Source organism: Filicampus tigris, chromosome 16 (genome assembly GCF_054856515.1).
Source record: "Filicampus tigris isolate MCC_2025a chromosome 16, RoL_Ftig_1.0, whole genome shotgun sequence".
In the NCBI taxonomy this organism is placed as follows: Eukaryota; Metazoa; Chordata; class Actinopteri; order Syngnathiformes; family Syngnathidae; genus Filicampus; species Filicampus tigris.
This window is the reverse complement of record NC_141232.1, coordinates 1,067,910-1,089,471: the sequence shown is the minus strand read 5'-3', so window position 1 is coordinate 1,089,471 and position 21,562 is coordinate 1,067,910. Positions and strand designations below refer to the sequence as shown.

General features: G+C 50.0%; 1 protein-coding gene across 1 annotated transcript; it reads left to right on the top strand.

The window, feature by feature from the left end:
• Positions 1–419: 419 nt before the first annotated feature.
• On the top strand, positions 420–20,540 carry glis2b (GLIS family zinc finger 2b). The gene is made up of 7 exons (XM_086055844.1): positions 420–1,096; positions 17,471–17,656; positions 17,736–17,869; positions 18,988–19,143; positions 19,208–19,341; positions 19,594–19,712; positions 19,790–20,540. The coding sequence occupies exons 2-7, from the start codon at positions 17,479–17,481 to the stop codon at positions 20,521–20,523; spliced, it is 1,455 nt and encodes a 484-aa protein (XP_085911970.1). The 5' UTR covers positions 420–1,096; positions 17,471–17,478; the 3' UTR covers positions 20,524–20,540.
• Positions 20,541–21,562: the final 1,022 nt, after the last annotated feature.

The following is a 21,562-nucleotide window of genomic DNA, read 5'->3' as shown; positions in this document are numbered from 1 at the left end:
AGTAACTTAGTATTTGTACTCCGTTACACTAACCCTTTTACCCAAACACGATACTTATACATACGCTAGTACAAAACGCTGGAATGCATTACTTAGGTAAAATTACAAGTATTTGAACTCACGGAAAAAAAAACTATTTGACAAATTTCTTGAATATATTAAAGTGAACTACAGATGTGACCATTTTAGTCAAGCACAGTGACAAAGTAGTTGTACCGTGGCGCGTTCCGAGGGAAGACTACAGTTTGGTATGCGAGTCGAACGCGGTACTCGAGTAAAAATAATCCTTTCCGTTAGACAGCGCAGACGCGCGCACGCACGCACGAGCGCACGCACGCACGCACGCACGCACGCGCCGAGGGAGGGAAGGGGGAGGAGTGAAGGAGGGAGGGAGGGGAAAGAGGCGGAGCCGTGAGCACGCCGTGAGCTGGCAGAAGCTTTGCACTCGGCTGGGTTGCTCGGCTCCTCCTGACTGGGGCTGGCTAGTGTGGCTGCGCTGCTGGCGGGCAGACGGTGGCGGGGGAAGACGAGCCTCCGCATTCGGGCACCTTTCCCAGCCGCGAAGACGACAGAAGACGACAAAAGACGACGACGACGAGCGGGCGGCGGCAGCAGCAGCACAAGGCGCCCTGCCACCATTTTCGAGCACCAGCAGCCAGGCCAGCACCCCTCGCCCCGCGCCCCGCGCGCGCGTGCGTCTCCTTCGACTTGACCAGCGTTGCCATTGAGCGATGCGCTTCGACGGCCACCGGGAGACCACCTTTCGACCTTGCTTTTGCTTCCCCGCACGTTTTGGCTGTTGACACTCGGTCTTGCGCGGGCATGGCCAACTAAACGAAGGGCTGTCAACTTGGACCGACCGTCTTGATTCGCTTGCTCGATGCGCTCGGGAGCCCAAAAACGCGAGAATGGTGCGGCAAGGGACCGCCCCCCCAGACACCTCATCGGAATCATAACAACACTTCGCTGCATAGTTGCCTTTTATTGAAAGAAGAAAGGAGGACAAAAAAGGCGAGCCGTTGACGAGGAGTCGCCCGGTTCGGCTCTGAGCACCACGCAGGACTTTGCTTTGGACAAGTTTGGTGGCGCTTTGAAGGTAAGAAGCCTGAGCGAGCCGCTTCCCTCCCCACGCATGTCGTCCGCGTCACGCGTGTTGTCAGTGCTGTCATGTCATGTGTGTCCACGTCGCAAGGGCGGAAGAATGCGCGCGCGAGGGGTTCAAACGGGGGCACTGACCTATTTTCCGAGACTCTCCGGCGGCGCGCCTGTGAGGACTCCCCCAGACCCTCCCGCCCTTGGGAATGAATGAATGAATGAATAAATAAATGAATACATTTCGGGACAAGATCGATACTATGTAGTATCGACCAACAATACAATAGTATTGTATTGTATTGTATTGTTTTCCTCCAATTGAGCAACCCCCCGCTGTACCCGAGCCTCAACGAACGCACATCGGGACACGCTTTGGGATGGAAGCTTCCCCCCCTGTTGGTCGCCTCCCGTGGGCCCATTGTGCCACACAGAGGATGCCAGCGGAAAGCGCCGCGCACTGCCAAGGCGGACCTAACGAGCCCTGTGCGGCAGAGGGATCATTAAAAAGCGCTCGGACGCACCGGAGGTGGAAGCACACTTGGGGGCTTCATATGGCATTGACGTACACTTTGTACATGTCTGACGTCAAATCATATTGTTGCTGATCAATATACATTTTTGCATGTATGAAAAAGCACTTTTTTGGGGGGGGGGGGGGTAGACTGAAGTCATTATTTGAGGACTTGCTATAATGTCCGTCTGTGTCTCTGAAAGTCAGTTTCAGCCAAGATATCCCCCGTAATAAACGGGGTTCATGAAAAGGGTCCTGAAGAGGACGGCAGTCCAGGTCAGATAGTTTGTTTACGAAGAAAATGAAAAAAAAAACAAAAATGGAGCTCCTCAAGCTTGTTGGCTCTGATTTATGATAACCGCGCTTCAAACTGCAACCACAGGTGCTCCCAAGCCTGAGCGCCGCAGTGTTTAGCCAATCAGCTGATGTGCAGTTCAGCCGCGGGTCAGCCATCATATCCGTTTGAGACAAACGTCTCGGCCCAGATGCGGAGCCATCTAATATTGTGCGAGTCCGAGACGCCACTTCTAACCTAGCCAAAATTGCCCCGGCCACAGGGAGCCCGGCTGCGCATGCCCGTGGCTGGCCTTGCTCAGCATGAGCAGCTTGATGCACACATTTTGGTTTTCAATCGAAGAACAGTTGAGTTACACTGCTTTGAAAAATGACCAGTGGGGAAGAGTTACCAATATGACTGCAAAGATGATTCCAAAATGGCACTACCCTGTTACTTCCTTCTAGCCAGTTTAGCACGTTGTCTCACCTCTTGCGCGGTCTGGCAACGCATGTTAAAAGGACAGTTTGAATTTCCTTTCAACCGAACCGTTGATCTTGCTTACCATAACCGAATTGAACACAACGCAACACCGAACGAAGGATTTTGGCCCGGCGTTCATTATACAAATACGTTTCCACCTCAACTTACGAGTGACGTGACTTGTTTTGAGAGTTTTTGCGAGAAAAAAAAACGGAGACAAACATTTTTGTCGCAATTTGTAAGCAAAACGTTTTGTTACGGGTGCTAAATGGTGGCAGAAGACTTTGCAACACGCAGCTTGGAGTCATACTATGGAAGCGGGGAACTGCCAATGTGGAGTCAAAATCTTTGACTGGGCTATGTTGTCGGAACGTACTGCAGCGTCGTCGTTCAAGAGTACTGACAAAGTCGTTCGACCGTATTTGGGAGTCGTTTGAACGTATTGGTAAAATGTTGGCTAAATGCTAACAGCGTAGCATTTTTCCCCATCATGCCACGGTGTACTGACTTCTCCTACTTTGCAGTGCGCTCAAATGACATAGCCCAGTCAAAAATGTTTACTCCACATTGGCGGTTCCACACGTCCATACGAGACAATTCTTTTCAAAACAAAGCCGATTGCTTGCATATGGTCATTTTTTTGGGTCATTCCCAGTTGAAATGGAAACAAAGAGAATTACACTTTGAGTGTTTAACTAAATGACCCAACTTATGAAATGCCGCTAGCTTGAAGCTAACACGCAATACAAAATGCCATAAACGAGTCGTCTTGGTTTCTTCTCAATGTCTTCATTACACCATTCCACCTTGGTGGCCAAGTTCCGCACACCAGAAGGAGTTGCATTGTCAGTCCACAAGTACAATATGGTTGAGTATTATGTTTCCTATCATACCTTGTGGCATATTCCAATACTTTATGTAACTTAAGCAGGTTTCGAAATTGGCAAAAATCTGATTAACGTTGTAGGAAGATGGATGGTTCCCACCTCCCCCACCTCAACCTTCAGCCTCTCTCCTCTGCCCAACAAGCTTTCTTAATTGCGATCACACTGCAGCTGTGTGACATCATACCCCTTGGATACCCCAACGGCAGCTTTATGGTGGAAAAGGTGGGCTCTAATAGCATATTCCTGCGTCAGAGAGCGACCGCGAGCTATGTGTTAGCGGCATGCCGGCGTCCCGCGGAGCGCTCTGGCGCGCTCGGGCCAAGGCTAATAAAAGCAAAAACCGCATGCGATGTAAATAACAGAGGCCTTCTCGCTTCATTCGTACACTTTGCATCAAGTATGTCGGCGGGGGAACAACACGGCTTTGATGGAAATGCCCGAAATGAGCGAGTGCTACCAAAACTGCGTCAGCGTGTAGAATTAATATCGCCGCGGGGTTCCTTAGCGGCGGCAGAGGATTATGGCGGAGCTGAAAGGCAAACCGGCATCAGGGGAGGCCGGATTACAGCGATCAGTGAGCGAGGCCGACTGCAGTGAGAACATGCTGCAAGAGCCCGATAGAATAGATAGCGGTAGCAAATGGCACCAAAAGCAAAACAAAAAGGCGACATTTTGTACCTTTACGGTGTTACCCCGCCATACACCAACGAACATTCACTTCATAAACATTTCTTATGGACAAACACTTTCATGTTAGCTACCATTTTTCGGAATCTTAAGAGTATTTTTGTATGCGTTGCTGCTCCGTGTGCTCCGGGGGATGAATTCCGGACCTACCCGCGATACTCAATGTAGTGTTTGTGTACATGCATTTGCCTTTAAGAGGCGGGGCGGTGTGTGACATCGGCCAGTGTGCGTGTGAGTGTCTGAGCGTAGGCTGTGCTAGACAGCAGCTTCACCGCAAGTGTCTTGATGTGTTTTAAGGACAAATTGTGTTCGGCGACTGTGGCTCTACTTTACCACAAAAGAAAGGGAAGGATAATAAGTATAAGGTACAAAAGGAAAAAAAAAAAGATTGCTTAAAAAAAAATCAATCATTCTGTTAAGTCACTTTTACAGGAAATATTTTTATAAAAAAAAACTTCTGTGCTGAAAAAAAAACGATCAATTGGGAAAATTCCCCCACAAATACGACTGTAACTAAACGTGACCACGTATTTCTACGCCGCTACGCTAACTAGCTCGCGGTGCCAGCAGGACTCCCTTAATCAATTCCGCCCACCGACCAGAATTGGGAACCACCAGACTGATGATCACGCTTTCCGTGTTGTCGGCAACTTCCTAATTTCTTTCGATCTCTTACGGTCTCCATCCAAGAATGAGTGAGAGAGCAAATGTGAGAGAAGCACAAGCAAAGGGACAGATGGAGGCCAATTGAGATGGCGACACACACACACACCGCCCCACACACAGTGGGGCAAATTGCTGCAAAATGGAGTCACACTTCACTGTCAATCTCTGAACATAGCAGGCAGTCGGTTTAGGAATTGAGTCTTTTTTTTTTTTTTTTTTTTGAAACCGTGTCGACAAGCGAGCGCTAATGGAAGCAAAAGGGACAAGTGTAATTATGCATCAGCTTAATTGGTGCCCAAAGTCAGCTCATTGCCGACAATTAGAATCAATTACGTGATAGCAGAGCTCACTGAAACTGACTGAAGAAGCGTTTAGGGAGGTATATTGAAATACTGCACGGTGGACTACGTGGAGAGCAGGTCCGCATCACAGTCTACTTCTGGATTAGAATCTTGGCTCATCAGATCACAGCTCATATACAGTACTGTACTTTATTAATCAATTGTTTTTTGTGCTTTTATTTGATCCATACTATTTTACAGAGGTCTGAAGTACAGAGGTTCCAAGTAGTCATTCTCTTGAAATTCCACTAAGTGGTCACTTGTCAAGTTCGCTCGCTCTTGGCCACGTCACTCGGTGTGCCTTAGAAGTGTATATTTGCAAATATCCAAATTGTAAAAAGTCCGGGAAATTGCGCAATAGTCTGAATAAACTAGTGACTGTAAGCTCACTTGCAACTTTCCACCATTAGAAGAAAACAGCCGAGCTACACATGCATTAAATTAGGGCAGACACGTCTCCGCAACACGAAAAGCCAATCCTCGCTCGCTCTCTCTCTCTCTCTTTCTGTGAATGCATATGATCAAGTCTTACATAATGAAAGTGTCGTCTGTGAGGCATGAGGGGGCGGTGGGGGCTCATGGAAAGTGCGAGGGTGGTGGTGGTGGTGGTGGTGGTGGGGGGGGGGGTTTAGAGTTAAAAGCAAGGAGGGGATGGCGGGAGAGGGCTTTTAGTGGGGTGGATGTCGTCTGGAGGAGAGTTAACAGGACTGGATTTGCCCAGACATCGAGCCAGGCCCAAGCCCAGACTTGAGAGGGTTTTTTTTTTTTTTTTGGAGTATATGCAAAGTCTCCCTCGTCTGCTAAAATCAACAAAACAAAAACAACACGATCAATGCCTCACTTCCAAGCGTGCGGAACTCCAAAGGAGCACACATACGTCCACAACAGAGAAGGCAAGGCAGGGTGTCGGCCGTGTCAGCCAATAACACAAACCAGCTGTGTGTCGCCACTGGACTCTGGTACAGTACGGGCCCCTTCCTTCTCCATCATCATCCTCCTCCTCCTCCTCCTCATCTGTATGTTGCATTTTGGGTGGAAAGCAGCCCAGGACTTTCCACTGCCGCTCTCAGCGTCACATTGCTTTCTTGAATGGCGCCCTGCCCCAAGACGTGCTCTGCGCATGGTCGGCATTCTCTCACGATAGCAACCCGGTGGGTGCAGGAAGAGAGCGAAAACGACTCTGAAGAGGTAGGGCGGGGTCGCGAGAGCGCAGTTGTTTATTTTGGAAATGCACGCTTGCAAGCGGTGGAGCAGAGCCTCAAACGTCACTGGTGTAGAGCCTCTGAGGAGGGCAACGCTTGTAGCCACACTCGGGGGCAAAATGGAGCATTTGCTCGCCCTTGCGATCAAAGTCAGCAAAGGTTTGATTTACAGACATGAATGAATATCCTGAGTGATCATCCTGTGGGGTGGCGCATGTGTTAAAGCGTTATTTGCCCTCCATTTCTGCTCCAAATCAGCAAAGATTTCATTTATTGGATATCCTCCTTCTGTGCAGGGGCTGTGTTCATTGTCGTTTTGGACATTTCCAATCAAAATCAGCAAAGCTTCAATTTATCGGCATTCAGCAAAGGTTTGATTAGCCGGTGCCTATTCCAGACGATCCTGGCCAATTGTCCTGTGGCACACTGGGGAGGTTGTTGCGCTAAAAAGTTGTTGAGCGAACCCACACATATTTGAAGGAGCCTAAGATACCACGAACATCCCATTTGAGTAAGAAAGAAGTACGGTAATGAGTAACAAGGGGCAAGTATCACGTTGAAGTGGGAGACGAACTTTGTCTGGTGGGGTTTCGCCTGGGTTGTTCGAGGAAGCTCATAAGCGTCTTGCATGCGCACCTCCGGTGCTTTATTTTCTGAAATCAATGCACCTGGAAGCTATTTATTAGGGTGTGCATCTCACCAACAAAAGACGATTGGATGCATTTCTCAGGGTCATCTTTCCAACAAAAAAACATTTCCAGATACAAATTGGATTTATGACACCCCTGCTATTTATTTTGAAGGGCAATCTTGTAAGACGGCTGACATTTGAAGTCAAATTATTTTGGGATGGCAGTTTTTAGTATATTTGAGGTTTAAAATGTACTGCACACAACGAAGCCGGTAAATGTCCCAAGTGGCAAAATACTCCAGCCCGCGCCCCCTTGGACTGGTACGCAGGTGTCAGCCAGTCAGGGCGTGGTGCCCCCAGAGGAGGAAGTTACAAGACCGGACTCAGCAAGCCGGAGTGGCAATAAAGGCAGCCCGCAGCCACGGCCGCCCGCCGCCTCCCGGAGGCCGTGTTGCGTAAATGTGCGGCCGGGATCGTATTTCCTCAGCGTTTGGAACAAGGGGAGGGCACAAAGCGGCTCCTGCCGACTTGCGAGCAGACGAAAGGAGGCAGGAAATGACTGCGAGGCAGGAGCACCCCTCCCAATACTGCTCGCAGCGCCGCTACCTCCGTGCTCGGAAATGATTCCCGGCATCAAATGAGGCCGGCGCGCCGTCCGCTAGTGTGTGTTTTGAGAATATGGGAATATGACTTGGGGGGGGGGGGGGGGGGGGGCAGGGGGTTGACAGACATGTAATAGCACCGCAGTCAGTCAGCGGTGAAACACAACCGCAGTATTGCTGCTTATTATCCCTCCCTTTCCATACCGGAGTCACCGCTGTTAATGTGCCCTCAGTTGAGAGGGCAAAGACGACGACACATTTCTGGCTTCATTCGATCCCAATCCGAGCGCTGCTGATGGAACATCCCATGGGCGGAGTCTTGGCTCAAAAGCCCTTTGTCGTATACGCCTCTGGCTCTCGTTGGAGGCGGAACTCTCGACATACGGCCATTTGCCGCTCTTCTTCTGCGCGTGCCTCGAGAGAATTGTCGGGGTTGAGGCAGGTGCCGGCCGGAGCTTTGCATTCCTGACTTGACCTTCTGCTCATTTGCGCCGACTTCAGGGGGGTCGGTCGGTCGGTCGGGCGGGCCTTTCTTTGACTCCAAAGATAATGCCCGGGGAGATTGTTTGTGTGTCTCCATGCATGACATATTCACCTCAAGGCTTTCAGTTGAACTACCTGCTCGAAGAAGAGCATTTAGTTGGACGGGATCACCGATTGCATTGGCTTCAATGAACAAAGGTGTTACCTGACAGAACATTTGGAAGTTTGTATCGCGTCGGTGGTTATGTTCAAATTCATCCACAAACGTTTTTTTTTGGGGGGTGGGATCATCCAAACATGACTTTACGGGCTGTACTTGAGCCATGCTGCAACAGAAACGGGCCTCCCCTAAACTATTCCAATTTTCCAAAATGTCTCGACCCTGTCAAGTGATTTTTTTAATGCATGTTTGGAGAGAATTACTGACAACATGCACCGCGTCGTACGCAACTCTCGAGCGATAGCGTTCACTTAAGATGCCCTTTGCCTTCAGCACCCTTGTGTTTTGGTTCAATTTAGAAGACGTAGGGAATTGATTTGTTTTGTTGTTGTTTGCTTAATGCATTGTATGTTTGAAATGCCATCTTGCTTTTTATCCTGAAGCTTGCCATATGAAATGTGCTACACAAATAAAATTGACATTTTCACTTTACAGTGACGTTAGGTTCAATAATTGAGATTTCGGCAAAATTAGGTTTGGATACAAATGTCACAGCGGTGCTGGTTTAGGTGTTACAATTATAATACAGTGTTCAGTGCGGGACAATTTGCAGACATTCTACCCCAAAACACAGTCTGGGCAAAACCATGACAAATGTGTATTGATGACATCAGCTATGGGAGGTTGATGTCCCGCACAACTCTTCCAGGTGCTCAATAGGAAACTAGCACTGAAACGGCCTTCAGGACGATAAGACTGTTGCATAAAATTACATTGACGAGCAAGCGACCGGTCATTTCCCCCCTCAACTCATCAAGGAAATGGACTGCAATTCCCATTCCGCCTGCAAACATCAACCTATGCAACCAAAAGACAACGTCTGGCCTTTCTTGAGCCACGATGGCACAACGGGTCTGTTTTGTCTCCATACAGTGAATGACTTTGCTTGTACAAGCCTGCGAAATCCAAAAATGTGAGAACAGGCTGTGCGGGAGCAGCCAAGAAGGCTCACTTCCCAAACGCAGAACTCATCCAGCAACCCCAATAAACCAGATGCAGCTGGCCAGCAAGGACAAGAACTGGGGCTGTTGATCTTGCGCAGCCTTTGGGAAAAATGTACGACAGAAAAACACAAACAAACAACAACAACAACAACAACAACAACAAAACAAAACTCCCTGCGCGCAAGCAAAACCTGTCGTAAAAAGTGAGCTGTTAACTTTTATCGGCCTTCCTGCCGCCCCCGACTGTTTAACGCGCTTTTGGCCCGGCTTCTATCGCTGGCCGCCACCTCCTCCCGTTGCTTCCCAAGCGAGAGCGCTGCGGCGACGCCTCTGCTTGGCTCGCCGCGCCACTTCCGGACGCCGCGATTGCACGCGGGAGTTGGAGGATTGCATCACTGCCTGCGGAGAGGCCACAGGAATGGACGGAGAAGGGGGGGGCGCTTGGCAGAGGTGCACTCAAGTGCACTTAAAGATGGAGTTTGCAAGATTTTGAACAACTTGCGCAGAAGTCGTAAGCCTCCGTGGCGGTCATATTCCGAGTAGATATTTGTATGAGAACACTACTGGGCCGAGTCAAATGGAAAAAAATAAGACGCTAGGTGAGTGTGCTTCCATTCATATTCTTGCACTGCACCGTTGAACATTGCGCAGGGATGGGCGAGTAGCAACAGCGGATATCTCGCACCAATCACAATAGTACAGCACCTTTCACCGGGTGCCGATAGATCGAAAGGGACTTGAATTTTTTCCTTGGCCTGCTGGCGGTAAGATCGGAGGATGTCGTTAATGCCAATGATTGAAGCTGACAAGATCTCCTCCAGCTGATGCCCCCACTGCTATGAAAACTGTTAAAAACTGTTTGAAATATGACAAACGGGTCACTTTGACTTTGCTGGAATTTACAAACATGGCAGAGATTGCTCTCTCTCGCTATGATATTTTCAGGACTTTCGACGTGAGACAGCACAGAGGTCGGGTGGGTCGGGGGGTGCATAGATTGGCTCTATTAAATGTAACTGACAGCGAGGCCTCCCCACTGCGCCGCCGTCCGTTATGTCACCGCTATGTTGTGAAGTGCCCCCCCCCCCCCCCAGACTCCAGGGCAAGAGGACTCACCGCTCTTCAAAGCGGACAGTGGCAGTGCGTGAAGTGCCTCAGGCGATGCTTAGCTAGGTTGCGCTGCGGCAGAGATGCCCACCTCTGAGGATTATCCGATGACCGCTGATGTGCGTCGTCAAGACAAGTCTTGGAGTTGATGAAAAGCGCACGTTTTGCGTCTCTGGGGGAGGGGGGAGGTGATTGAAAACCCCCTCGGCTGTCACTGATGCTAAAATTAAATTGTGTGAAGGCGGTCCCCGGTTTACGCTGGCAATCCGTTTGCACGGTTGGCAACAGTAACTCGAGTTGGCTCATAAAAGTCTAGCAAACCAGTGTGATGACAGTACGTGTCATAAGTCAAGTACAACAATGAAGCTTCAGAAAGCAGATATCGTCCGTAAAACGCATCTTTGCTTTGCCGGACTGCTTTAGCCTCCCGCCATCCCCGACCAAGAGTCGAGTCGGGTGACCGTGCCGTGCAGTGATCGGGCCTTGAGCAGGCCAGCCACTCGGCTTACTGACACAATGTGAAATCGCGGTCAGATGGCTGTTTATGGATGGCTCGCACAGTAATCTCACGGTCCAGATTGAGCGCAAGCGTTGCTCTGCCACCGCATCTGTGTCTGCATGCGTGTTTGCTCTCAAAATAAAGTCCACATGGAGGTCGATAATGTCTGCGACTAGGCCTCCGCCGAGGCCGAACGATCCTGATTTGGATCTACAAAGCATGTCGGTCATCTGTTCCAGTCTCAAAAACGGCGCTGTCGGATAAAAACAAATCATCAAAAAAAAGAAATGAACCGGCTTCATTAGCAATGTGAGTACTGTCGTATTTTGGGGTACTATATTAGCTCATCATCGCTGTCAGGCTGAAACTTTGTCAAATGTCAATGTCATATTTTCCCCACAAATCGCCACTATTGGTCTTTCCTTCCACTTTGTCGGTTATTTTGACCAGAGGTGGGAAGTTTCCTAAGTTTTGCTGGCCCGTCATTCCTCATCCGTCAGCAGCCAGGGTACTCGTCAGTCAGTCAGTCAAATCGGTCAGTTAAGTCCGTTGCCCCCCCACCCCCCCAAAAAAAAACGGGTGTCCGTTAGTCCATCACTGGCAGTTTGGTAACTGAAGCAAGATGGCATTTTGGGGGATTTTCTAAGTAAAAAGTAGTCGTTTTCCAGATGTGAGGATTCTGCCTGACATGAGCCCCACTCATGTAGCTGATAAATAAGACCCCAAATATGGGAAACAGCTCTCAGATGACATTTGAAGACTCAATCGGAATGCCAACATTCCACCAACAGCCAGCCGTGCTCATTTAGCTGCCCGCGGTCCTTGACGACAAGCCGCAATCGTGACCCGTCCTCCTACATCTTGACTCCAAACGCCCACCCTCCCTCCCTCCCTCCCTCCTGGCACCATACACACGCCCACTATCCCTCCCTTCCTCTCCCCCTCCCTGGAATTTCTCAGCCTCTGAACGCCCTGGCGGGAGGCCATCGGTAGCTTCCTGTTACTTGGTCATGCTCTCTTTTTTTCTGTTTCCACTTCCCTTCTTTTTGCACGCTCCAATATGTTAAAGGCGCTTTTATTTTCTATCTGTTTTGTGTCGGACCACAAGAAGCCAACGTGTGTTGTTCGAACGGAGCCCTGCAGCAACTGGATTGTCCCCAATAGCCCGTTGGCTCGCTGAACACTGCAATTATAACCTTCTTCCCCGCCGACCGTTTGCACTGATAGTATGCATCAAAACATTATGAATTGTCAGGACATTTGCATGTTATGAAACAGAAGCCAGAGACCGAGCAAAGCATGCCGATAAAAGAGCAAATAAAGGAAACAATGACAAAGGTAAAAAGGTTTGGTCAGAGGCCCACGAGGAGGAGAGGAAACTGAGGTTTCCTGTCTGAAAAGCCCTCAGCTGTGTGTGGCGCTCATCCGTCAGGTGGGTGGAGGACGTCCGCAGACTGCGGCCCTCGCGTCGATGTGTCGCGGGGATGATTTGTCCATCATTGACAGTACACGCGTGCGGTCCGTTGTCATTCGAGCACTGGTGGTACCAAACCTCCTCTACAAATGTAATAGATTGATTTATACTCAATTTCAACAAGTAATTAGATCGTGAAAATTCATCTATTATTACGTTGAAAAAACAATATTCAGTCAAACTGTTTTATTCCGCGTGATTTTAAAAATAACTACTGTGGTTGTAGATGACCACAATTTCTAATTGAAGACATAAGGAACATTGACTTTGGAATTTTTTTATCCGACGCGGTGTGGGAGAGGAAGGTTTCCCAGAGTCTTGAGGAGTTTCAGTAAAACAAAATGTGGCTTTGTCGCTTGTCACTCTTTGGAAAAATAGTCTAAAGAGGGCTCGGAAAAGTCACTAAATACAGCCGCCAAGTCACTAAGTTGACATTGAGCAAGCGCCGCGTCGTCGTGTTCTACCTCAACCAAAGAAAGGCAGATTCTTGAGAAAAAAAGAAAAGGAATTGCTCCGCTTTAGTGTCAGCCATCTATTTAGTCTACGTGCTTCAAGTTTGGGAGCAACATCTCTTGGGTAGTTTATGAAGGACTCCTCAAAACAAGTCTTCTAGCGTCCCTGTGGATGAGGGCGGCAACCATATCATGACCAAATCGGGATGTGCCAGCACGTTGGTCAAGAGAAGTGGCAGGAGCGCCTTGTTTTGAGAGCAAACTGGCGGAAAGCCACACGAGCACAAGTTCTCACAGGAATTGAGCCGTGTCCGCCGTGGACCTTCTTAGCATGAGGCGAGACTCTGCCACCATGACGCTGTGCGTGCGTGAGAATACAAATCTTTGCGAGAGATGGCTTACCACCCTTCAGATCACCTCCCGGGGGGGGGGGGGGGGGGGGGGTAGATTAGGTTACAGCCTGGCTCAGTGGGGGCCACGCAAACAAATCTCTCACCTAAGGGTTGGCGTTGCTGATGCCTGCGGTTGCTTTGTGCACCATCAGATGAGAAACATGATCCTCTTGCGCGCAGATCTCGTCAAGCTAAAGATCAGCAGTGGGGATCAGGGTCAACAAGTGATCCATGTGAGCTTAGCCGCGCGGGAGCACGAAGGTCCACGAGCCCACCGACCTTGCGCTACCTTAATCGCCCACCTCTCTCACGCCTTGACCAGACCTTCCAGGATTTCCTGAGCCACACAATCAACCGCGCATTTGAATATGGAGACACGTGGCTGGCACACGCGTCTCTTTTGAAAAGTCCATTTTTCACCACAAACATTTGCACACCAATGCGACATACAAACGGCAACAGGTGAGCATGCCTCTCTCACTCTAACCTAAAGCACAACGTTACGATGTTGAAGTCAGTCTTTCAGAGCTCAATCTGGCACCAGATTTAGATGCGGCGGCTTCCGTCAAAGTGATTCGCTTGCTCTGTTCGGCACTTGTGTCAAGTTATCCTCTGGTGTTTTGCGGTAGAAAACTATTTGCCAATAAGGTAGATGCTTTTCATTTTTGCTCCACTACAACAGGGTGCAAAAGCCTCCCTTGGAACTGTTTGGAACTGCCATTAGCTGAAATTTCTTCTGGAAGGAGTTCAAGTTGCAAATGCCTGTACTGAATCTTCACACAGATTTGTCTGAGGCACAAGTTTGTCTACCACTGTTCTACAATTTCAAAGAATGGTTGTCATGTCATTTTTGACACCGCTTATCCTGTAATCTTGCCAATTTCAACAGCCTTAACGTTGAATTGTCTGACGCTATATAGAGTTCTTGTAACAGTAGAGTTAGGGTCTCCTTTTGAAAAATGGGCTTTAGAATGAATTGGGAGAGCGTAAGGTCTACACAACGCAAACTTAACCATCAGTCCTTAATTCATCATCATGTCTATGCATTATCAGATCGCCTAAGATTCGTAACTTAAAGCTCCAGGTCAAACTTACTAAATTGGATCTAAGGAAATATTCTTTCAGTCACTGGGTTGTGCCATTTTGGAATATTCTTGCCATTTACCGCACGTCGTTCACTCTCCCCCACTGGCAATTTTTTTGAAACGATGTGGATCAACTGCCCTTTTATTAAATGCTCAGGGTGGGGGGTAAGACACCAGACAAGAGACGACCGAAATCCCCATATGGTTTATTTTGATGACATGTATTTTGGTTCAATGTATGCCGTTGACTTAATTTTGCTTAATTGCGTTTAACTTGCGGTGATTGGGCGAAATTCTCATGGTGAAGATTGGTTGAATGAGCTGGAATGTTGCTATCCCAACATTGCGATTTCTGGAGGGACTGCCGCACCAAGCCCTGAAGCCACTTGGGTCCTCGGTTAATGCAGGGTGAGGCAGGATCAAATGGGCACGCGCAAAGGCTGCCTCCACCTCACCCAGGCACTGGCGCATCCTCTCTCCGCCCCCCAACTGGCCATCGCCCCTGTCCTCGCTCTGGCTGCTACATGCTGTGTTTACTCTGCCCCATAGCGCCAGGGCCCCGCTGAGGGGACAATGGCGCCTTTCAGAGAAACCGCCGACCCCACGGCCGAGCACGGAAGTCCGCTTGCGGGGGAGGGCGGTGGATGGGGGAGACGGCCGACACCCCTTCCCCAAACTTCACAGCCACCCGCCAACTAGACATGCACACGCAGGCGAGAAGTGCAGTGCGCGTCTTCCTCTCTCTTTCCTGCTTGGTCCTTTTTTTTTTTTTTCCATCTCATACACCTCCCCTGGTCAGCACCAAATGAGATCCAAATACTTTGAGTCACTTCCCGACCAGTCCAAATTCTTCAGAATGTCCGGTGGTGGTGGCTGAGTCACCCCAGAGCTAACATCAAAAACAGCAACCCTATGCCCCCGAGGATGTTTCATTGAAGTCAAACATTGACGTTTAAACGTGACTCGTGAAACCGAAGCTTCACGGGCATCAAAAGTGTTGACGGTGCTTTTTCGATCAAGTTTCTGTGATGCTTGTTCCCGAGCAAACGGCCGTTATCCTCAACGAGCTGTTTAAAGAAGGTGAGAATACAAAGACAGGAAGTGGTATCAAGTAAGGGTCAAGTACAGGTTTTGTTACGTTTGACAGCAGAGCTCAACTGGGAGAGGAATTCAACGGCATGAATCTTTTTGGAGACTTGATAGCTTACATCTCAAAAATATTCACAAGTCAGGTCACTAGTATGTTAAGGCATCACTTTAAGTAGATGCCACAATCAAATCAGGAGAAGTGCTGATTCATTCAACGAATGGCTCCATCAACGTATTGTTTCAGTCTTAACATAGTTAAGATCAAATTTCCGTCCATCTTGTAGATGAAGGCAAAGATATGTTTGAGACGGCGTGGATTATGACGCTTACAAGGAGGGAAGCCACGTTTCTGTTTGTCCGCCCACGGAGGATGAGCGTGGGATTTGTCGAAAAAAAAAAAAAAGGTTAAGCTGATCCCTGGTCTGCACCTCGGGGTAAGGGGCTTACCGTACTCATTTAGTGGATGACAAGCGCTTTTCTGCTTCTCTGGGCGCAACGTAAAGCCGCAGTGCGGTCAACGGCGAGCGCATCCTTCACACGCCTACGGTGTACTCTTAATAGCAACAGGAAAAAACGGCAACAGAGCGGCTCCTTCAAAATGTTTCACTTTGGAAAGGCGTACTTGTTTGCTATCATAATAATATTACTAATAATGCATCAGATTGATATGGCGCTTTTATGGACACTGGACTCTTGTAGTGGATTTGCAGGTGTCGCAAATGAAGTGGCCCGTGAGTGTTGAGTTTAAATCGGCAAAAATCATTCCTTTTTATATCAACCCTGCCCTGCATTGCCTGTGGGTGTCTGAGAGCGTTGGAGAGCGATGGCCATCCCCCATTGGGTCAGCGAACCTGGCGACCCCCGTGCTGTGCACCTCCCAGACACATGGCCTTTCTCATGTGGCCCCCAGCCAGTGGCTCTCAAAGCCCCTCATTCACGAGTGTGCTGCCGCATGTGTGTGTGTCAGAGAATGTTGGGGGGGCGGTAGGGGAATTTGTTAAAATTCATGTTTAATCAGTGACTGTGTGCTTCACGACACACTAGATGCACTTTAGGGATAATCTACTCAATATCGGACACTCCAAACTGTGTGCATGTGTGTGTGCAGTAGGAAAACGCTGTAAGATGATTTGTGTGTATTTTGAAAGTCACATGTAAAAAGCAGGAACCCGACAACGGATCGTATTCAATGTAAGATCGGATTTACGTCGGGGCTGCTAAAGGCATACTCCATTCCAAATCCTGTTTACATGTTACAAAATATATTCCTGGTTTAGCTATCAGCAGCTAGCCTCCTCCTCATCCCAGAAATGTGACTTATTTTTTTGCTGTCATCTGTTCTTGGACTATTCAAAAACATCGTGCTAACTACCATTTGACACCAAGGGTGAAAAGAAAACTAAAAATATTCAAACTCATCCAACAAAGTGCAATTAAACTGTATAAGTGTCATAACACAACAAAGCTTGGATTTGATGAAGTCTGGTTATTGCTTACGCCATAGATTGGTGTTATTCTAGTACAGGACTTATTTCACAGCAGAAAATGGGGCCTCCAATGTGGCTTCATATTATAATAATGCTATTTATGTTAGTGTAGGCATTGTTTCAGAGGCTTTTTTTTCATGGGTCAAATGACTTCCGTAAGCAGCAATTTGTAGTCATGATGATGCCGGTAGTAGGGCAACTCGAGAGTGACATCTCGATGAAGTGTCCTGGCCCCAACCCTCAGGCCGGGTCTCGGGGTCAGTGTGTTAAGGGGAAAGAGGAGGTGGAGTTGGTGCAGCTGGACTCAAAAGCCCGGAGGGGAGGGGCCCTTACCGGTGGGGTCGAAAAGGTCTGAAGGTGCACGCTGTGAGGTTGGTGGGGCTGATGTGACAGGGTGCACGGGGCCGGGGGGGGGGGGGTGCCTGGCAGAGGGGTGGGGTGGTGGAGCTTGGTGGTGAGGGTGACCATCTGGATTGGATTGTAGACATTCCTCAGGAAGAGTGTGCGAGTAAAGGTCAAGATGGGGGGAAAAAACGGTGGGGTGGTGTTTTTTTTTTCTTTTTTTTCTTGGATCCCGGTGTTTATTTTTCTTGAGCTTACCTAGTGTTTCGGTTTACGATTGTGGTCAGTTTACCATTGTTGGTGAGAAATACTTCCCCAGCGGGACCGGGAATTCCAGATACATTTAACCTGGCAAATATCACAGGTGTATTTCATTATCAGTCCCAGTTTGACTCCAGTGCAGAATGTGCAATTTTACGGCATGCTACGCGCTTTACAAAAACATCTGACTGTCCTTGACCGGACCGGACCCCCTTTGGTCTAACTTGGCCCCTATGCGTCTGCTATGTTTGCGCAGGTGTGGCCATGCTTTCCCTGGACGAGCCCCTGGACCTGAAGCTCCCTCGGCGGACCAATGGACGGGACCGGGGGTCTCGCTCGCCCTCCCTCTCGCCGACGACACCCAAAAAGGCTCGCCATCTCCGCATGACGGACGACGGTACCGCGGTCATCGAGGCCGCCTCCCCGGCGTCCCCGCACGCGGGTGGGTGACGTCGCAAGCATCCGAACAACCCTCACCTTCGAACTCGTCTGACTTGTGGATTTTTCTACGGCTGTCTTAGGTGTGCAGGTAGTCTGCCACAACCAAACAGATACCCCCGCCCCCCCTGCAGTGGATCTCAGCACGTCTCCCTCCTCCCTTCGTCGCACGCCCGCGTCACCCGAGATGACCAACGGCAGCTACGCTCCCGCAGTGGTGAGGACCTGCCACACTACCCCGGAAGTTGTTCAAAATACTGTAATCGACACTATGACACGGCGTCAAATCAAGTTTACGCTCAGCGAGCCAACGCAACTTTAGCAATTTGCTGCAAGATCGACATTTCAAGATGGAAAAAGCCTAATGCTACGAGAGAGTAGTAAACCCGATCACTAACCTCCTTTAACGGAGTAGCGAATTCTTCGCAGTAAATATAGTATGAAAAGAAGTGTGATCAAGGTTTACTGAACCGAAGCCCAAGGTGGAAGCTTAACCGTATCGGTCGCTTGCAAGGGCTGGGAAGTGTGCAACGGAGTGTCTGTTAAACGCCTCCCGTGTCCCGAATAAGATCGTCCGTCTGCAAGTTTCATTCGCTGGTACGAAACACGCCAGTGTGTGTCTACATGTATAATCCGATTAAGGACGAGGTACGGCCACATGCCGACTAATTCATTTGCCTCCCCATCGAATTGAGACAAGCTGGCTGGAAACATTCACCCGCCCCCGTGCCCCACTAAGATAGCTGGCGTCGCCGCAAAATAGTCTGCACTTAAGTTGACCCCACATGGAGGCAAGTAGGACGCCGTCTCTCCATCTTACACACATCTTTCTTACATAACAAGAGCATCTCAGTTTTGCATGCCAGGCAGAGGGGCAGAGATGAGCGGGCTCATTTGGTTTTGCGAAATTTGTCACATACGCATGATAACATAGCTGCTAGTCGACAGGACAATGAGCTCCAAGATCCATTTAGGACTATTGTTTTCCCAATGCTATCACATCCAGAACATCCACTTAGAGCATTTTTCCCTGCTTCGGTGACGCCACACTAACGTTCGGCGAGCTGAGATTCAAAGAATCTCATAGCTCTCACGCTGAGCTCGGAGATGAAGGACGGTTTTGTCGCGCGCAGTAGATGTTTGGTTGGGGTCTGGGGAACAAGATAAAGACCCATGCAATACCAAGCATTTTCTCAGTACGCTGATTTTTTCCTTAGTGCAGTCATAGAGAGACTACCCGACAATTTCACCTGTGATCAGGTTTGTGTCTCGAACAAAAACGTAGCCGATGGAGCTGATGGATCTCGATCGTCTTGATTGCGTGTTCCTCCCTAGAATTCCCAGCTGTCGCAAGCCTTTCAGTTTTTCGTGCCAATCGGAGCCGGGGCAGGACTTCACCTGCCATCGTCCATGTTCATTGGCCAGACGAGTGATAAAAGAGCCTCCCCCGACCTCTCGTCAGATGAACAGCTTGCTTGCCGCTGGAAGAAGGTGCGACTCAGAAAGCCTCCGATGTAGCCTCAAGAGAGCAATTCAAACGTCGTCTTCTCTACAGTGCCACCTGCTCTTTGACTCTCTTCAAGACTTGGTGGACCATGTCAACGACTTCCATGTCAAGCCAGACAAGGAGACGGGGTACTGCTGCCATTGGGAGGGCTGCGCTCGCAAAGGGAGGGGCTTCAACGCCAGGTGAGTGCCTCACACACTGCTAACTGGGAAACGGGCTGTCACTTGTCGAGCGCTTTTCTACCTTCGGCGCTCAAAGTGCTTCTCGCTGTCCCTCATCTACCTCCCGGAGGTTCAATATCTTGCTCTAGGGTGACAATGGCCGGGGGTCGAATCCACAACCTCCGGGTTGGGAGACGACCACTCGAGCGCTGAGCCGCGCCGCCCCCAGGCACGGAGCGGGTGTCGGGATTGATGTTGGTTTGCGTCCCGCAGGTACAAGATGCTTATCCACATCCGCACGCACACCAACGAGAAGCCTCACCGCTGTCCCACCTGCAACAAGAGCTTCTCGCGCCTCGAGAACCTGAAGATACACAACCGCTCGCACACCGGTCAGTGGCGCAAGCGCAGCGGGGCCATTGAAACCAGTCAGATCAATTGAAAAAGCTAGCTTTGCTCTGCCCCGCAGGTGAAAAGCCCTACATCTGTCCGTACGAGGGCTGCAACAAGCGCTACTCCAACTCCAGCGACCGCTTCAAGCATACACGCACGCACTACGTGGACAAGCCCTACTACTGCAAGATGGTGGGCTGCCTGAAGCGCTACACGGACCCCAGTTCTCTGCGCAAGCACATCAAGGCCCACGGCCATTTTGTGACTCGGGAGCAGGGCTCGCCGGGCGGAGTGGGGTCCTTGCTGAAGGCAAGTCAAAGTGCTAGCGCAGGGGCTAAGGACTCCGAGATGTCCTATGTGAGTGGGGCTCACATTATCATTCCAGGGGCAGGGGCCGCTCTGCTGGGTGCCCACGCTCTTCAGGGCCTGGGTGGATCTCTTCCCTTGTCCCCCCTCAGTCCTCGGCCCCTGGACCTCAGCACGTTGGCTTGCCCGAGCTCCCCGCCAGGCGGCTTGGTAGGTGCTTCCGTCCTATCCTTCAATGGCTCCCCGCTAGGCCTGGCCAAGTCACCCCTGCTCTCCACAGCGTTGGCCTCCTCAGCCCTAGGCATGCCCACGGCGCCCATGCTGGGGGCGGGCGCCGAGCGCAGGGCCCCCGGCCTGCGGGCCAAGAGGGCTCGAGGGGAGGAGGCTGAGAACGAGGTGACTGGGGGGGTGCTTAACCTTTCCACAGGAGGGTCTCATGATTCCTTGTCCTGGGTGGTCATCCCCCCAGGCACTGTGGTGCTCAAGCCAGCTGTGGTCAACTGATACACACACACACATTCCAGAAGAGCTCAGGGGGTCGGGATGGGAGGGCGAACGTACAGGCGGTCAAGGGTGGTGGGGCAGGGGGTTTTCGGGCCGCAGAATAGCTTCAAAGAGGGTAGACGTACGTCCGACCATATGGAGACGTAGACGGCACGCCATTTTATGAGAGTTGCACAACGCGGGCCTCTTTTGTTGCGGAGGGGCTCAAGAATATTTGTACAACGGCCTGACGAGGGCTACTTGGTTCTTGTTTTTTACTTTATTCATTCCTTGCTTGTTGGTTCTGTGGACGGAGCCCATGAACGTGAAAGTCTTATACAAGTTCTTCAATTCTTTGCAGTATTTATAAAAGATTATCGACCGCGTGCCTCTAGCCAAGCAGTGAGATAGACAAACGCCGCAAAGAAACAATGACGCTCTCTGCGCTGGGCAAACGTGCACGTTGTTTCACTTGGAAAACGGAGAGCTCACAGGCTTCAGTGTTCCCCAAGATTCAGACGAGCTTGCCAGACCAAAGCAAGTGAACGTAAAGCGTCTTCAACAGTTGGGTTACACACAGCACTTAAATAGTGACAGTCACAAAACCTCAAAACTGCTGCTAACCTCTTCATGTGACTGGGAGCAAGTCTCTCTTTGTTGACAATCCATCCCCACTTTGGGGAGGCCAACCCACACGGACCAGCCCGGTCAGGGGGAATTTCTTGCCAGGCATTGGCGATAGCTTTTGTTCAGACAAACGGTGTTACATCACCTGGCAAAGACCAATAATCACTTCCTCTTTTGGAAAACGGAAGGCACCGCTGTTTGGCTCCCCCCAGTGGCAGCATGAGAGGCGCAACATGCCATTGGACAGAATTGGCACCGTTTTCTGCTCTTGGATTGTCCAGCTGTTTTCCCGTAATGGAGTCAGCACGGCCAGTTTGTGTATGAAAGGCCCAGTGTGGTGATAAACACTGCTGTCTTGTGTTTTCGTAAAGAGTGACCCGGCTGAAAACCAGCTGTGAAAAACAGACGGCCGTCCACTAACTGCTTCACGTAT